At 52.6% G+C, this 3,447-nt stretch overlaps 1 protein-coding gene across 1 annotated transcript; it reads right to left on the bottom strand.

The window, feature by feature from the left end:
- Nucleotides 1-708: 708 nt before the first annotated feature.
- LOC306815673 (olfactory receptor 14J1-like) lies at nt 709-1,678 on the bottom strand (the record flags this gene model as incomplete). Its single annotated transcript, XM_079332240.1, has 1 exon — nt 709-1,678. One exon carries the CDS (start codon nt 1,676-1,678, stop codon nt 743-745), a length of 936 nt encoding a protein of 311 aa, XP_079188366.1. The 3' UTR covers nt 709-742.
- Nucleotides 1,679-3,447: the final 1,769 nt, after the last annotated feature.

The following is a 3,447-nucleotide window of genomic DNA, read 5'->3' as shown; positions in this document are numbered from 1 at the left end:
GATGGATCAACCCCTGCTCTGCTGCTCCTTGCAGGCTCTCCCCTTTTCAGGCACCTTGCAGAGCACCAGCCATACTGTTTGCCCCCAGCCTGCCCACAGCCAGCCTGGGGCTGCTCACGGGGGCTTTCTCTGCTCAGCATTGGCCTGGCCAAGTGTTGTGGAGAGAGCCTAGCCAAGGACCCTGCAGCCCCCAGGCCCTGCTCTGAGGTGTCAGTGCTGCCCCAGCAGTGCCCATGGCCTGTCCCTGCTGCAGCCCTGGAACTGCCACCCCCAGGGCTGTGCCCGTCCCCAAGAGCACTCAGGCCCTGCAGCAACACGAGGGGCAGGAGGGCAGTGGGGCAGTGGCACGGGAGCAGCACTGGCAACACCAAGTGCTGCTGCTGCTGCTGGGCACAGCTGCTGTGCCAGCACTGATCTGCCCCAGCTTTGCACACAGACATTGCTGCTGCAGTTCCAGAGAATTAAACAAAAGGGGCATCTCTGGAAAAAAAGATTTTGCTGGGAGATGGTTTATTCTGTTTAAAGTGATTGAGAGCACAGCTCATCATTGACACAGTCTGTGGATCACAGTGAAGGTGAAAAAAAGCAAAATGAAATATGGTAAAGGCAATGACATTTCTTTGTGCAAAACATAAAAAAACCTAAAATACAGGAATGGAAAGAAAAAAAACAACAACCAAACCTAAAAGGAAAATCAATGATGACTTTTATTAGAAGTGATATGCAGAAATGGACAAGAAGTTTAATGTTTCTGAAAGCATCCAGTCATCAGTGTCCACACTGCAGCCTTGAGCTCCTGGTTCCTCAGGCTGTAGATGAGAGGGTTCAGGGCTGGAGGCACCACTGAGTACAGAAATGACAGTGCCAGATCTAGAGTTGGGGAGGAGATGGAGGGGGGCTTCAGGTTAGCAGATATACCAGTACTGACAAACAGGGAGACTACGGCCAGGTGAGGGAGGCAGGTGGAAAAGGCCTTGTGCTGTCCTTGCTCAGAGGGGATCCTCAGCACAGCCCTGAAGATCTGCACATAGGAGAAAACAATGAATAGAAAACATCCAAGAGCTAAGGAAATAGTAAAAGCAGAAGCCCCAAATTTCCTGAGGTAGGAGTGTGAACAGGAGACCTTCAGGATCTGTGGGATTTCACAGAAGAACTGGCCCAGGGCATTGCCATGGCAGAGGAGTAGGGAAAATGTATTGACCGTGTGCAGCAGAGCGTTGAGAAAGCCACTGGCCCAGGCAGCTGCTGCCATGTGGGCACAAGCTCTGCTGCCCAGGAGGGTTCCGTAGTGCAGGGGTTTGCAGATGGACACGTAGCGATCGTAGCACATAATGGTCAGGAGAAAATACTCTGCTGAAAGGAAAAACACAAAGAAAAAGACCTGAGTAGCACATCCTGTGTAGGAGATGTTCCTGGTGTCCCAGAGTGAATTGTGCATGGCTTTGGGCACCGTGGTACAGATGCAGCCCAGGTCAGTGAGGGCCAGGTTGAGCAGGAAGAAGAACATGGGGGTGTGCAGGTGGTGGCCGCAGGCTACGGCGCTGATGATGAGGCCGTTGGCCAGGAGGGCAGCCAGGGAGATGCCCAGGAAGAGGCAGAAGTGCAGGAGCTGCAGCTGCCGCGTGTGTGCCAATGGCAGCAGGAGGAAGTGGCTGATGGAGCTGATGTTGTTGGACATTGCTTCGATACGGTCATGGTGGGCTGTTAAAAGAAGACAGAGTAGTTGGGACAGGTTTCCTTGGGTCAATCCTATGCTATTTTCTTACATATTTATTCAAATTTGCTTCTCTTTCATTTGGGAAACTTCTCACACATTTTTTTTTTTTTTTTAATCTTTGAGCTCGGGGTTTTGCTTTCTTTGAAGGGAGAGAAACCTCTTTAAACACTACTCTGAGCCAGAACACTGGATTGCCAAGGGGGAACACAGGGCTCCCTGTGCCCATGTATAGTGAGACCTGCTGGTACTACAAAGCTGCCCTCTGCTCATATACACCTGCCTTTATTTCAGAATGACTGCACTTAAATATGCCTGAAAAATAAAGACGACATCTTGAAAGATCTGCTTTCAATACAAGATTTTCTAAACCTACATTTCTTTCCCTGTGCAGCTAGACAGGATGGGATATTCAGGGTTGGTCTGGCTCTCAGCTGCCTGGAGTTGTGCCTACTGGGAGCTGTTTTCCTCTATCCAAGGCTTGTCCCTGCAGTGCTCCCACTGCCCAGCCCAGCCTGGGGGCTCAGCTCTGCCCTGCACACCTCTTCCAGCACAGGGCACTGCCCAAGGGCATCTCCCTGCCAGCAGTGCCTGAAGGGCACCTCAGACAAACTGAGATGCTGCAATCCAAGGTGCCCTTGCTGCTGTCTGTACGCACAGAAGGGTGAGAAGGCACTTTGTGATGGAGATCTGAGGCAGATCTGCAGATTCTAGTGGGAGAGTGCAGGAGTCTCAGTGACACAGACACACCTGACAGCCCCTATTCCTTTCCTTGAGAGAAAGCTGAGAGCAGCCCTGGCCATGCAGCACCATCTCCACAGCAGGAGGAATCTGCCCTGATGGGGGTGTCTCCTTCCACCTCCAACTTTTCCCCACAGTCCATGGAGAGCTGCCAGGCAGGCTGAGAGCTTTCCCTGGCAGGTGGCACATGCCCTGGGCTGGCCAAGAGCCCTGAGGGCTGCAGGAGTTGCTCTGTAGGACAGCCCTGGACAACCCTGGCTGCAGCCCCAGATTCAGCCCCTGCAGCAGGAGCCGCCCTGCCCTGTCCCTCTGACAGTGCCCAGGGCAGCCCCGCTCTGCAGCACATCCTCCTCCTCCTCCTGTGCCTCAGAGAAACTGGGAGAGTCCTCCTGACACATCCCCCAGGCTATGGGCTGTGCTGGCTCCAGGAGATCCCTCCAGGAACACAGGGGACATTGCCCTAAACCCACAGACTCACCATGTCCAGGGCTGTGAAGATGTTTCCCCAAGTGAAGTCTCAGCTCAATGTTTTCCCAATCCTGATTGCCTTTAGGCTGTCTGTGCCTGGCTCCTGTCCCCTCAGTGCCTGCAGGCAGTGCCCTGAGCCCTGCTGAGCTGGGAGAGGAGTTGCTCCTCAGCAGAAATATCTTTTTGAAGCTCTTCTTGGTTGCCAGGATCTCCCTCTGTGCCCAATTCAGCAGCCAAGACACAGTAGAAGGACTTTAATGGCCCTCTCAGGGCTTCGGTGCTGTTTGCATCAGAATCAGTCCCTGAGAGACTGTTAAAAAAACTTCCCAAGAACTCAAAGTCAGATTCAGACTCTAAAGTTTCTTTAAGTTTAATGGGTCTCAATGAGTGGCACAACTGAGAAAGTGTCCCAGGATCCAGCTAGAGTACAACACTGGAGCAGTGATGGCAGGTGGAGACAAACAAGGAAAAGGTGTCTCTGATGATGAGCAAACCTGGATGTGTTTCAGGAATGCAAAGGGCTA

This window comes from Erithacus rubecula, assembly GCF_903797595.1.
Source record: "Erithacus rubecula genome assembly, contig: scaffold_181_arrow_ctg1, whole genome shotgun sequence".
Classification (NCBI taxonomy): Eukaryota; Metazoa; Chordata; class Aves; order Passeriformes; family Muscicapidae; genus Erithacus; species Erithacus rubecula.
This window is presented reverse-complemented; position numbering and strand designations above follow the sequence as displayed.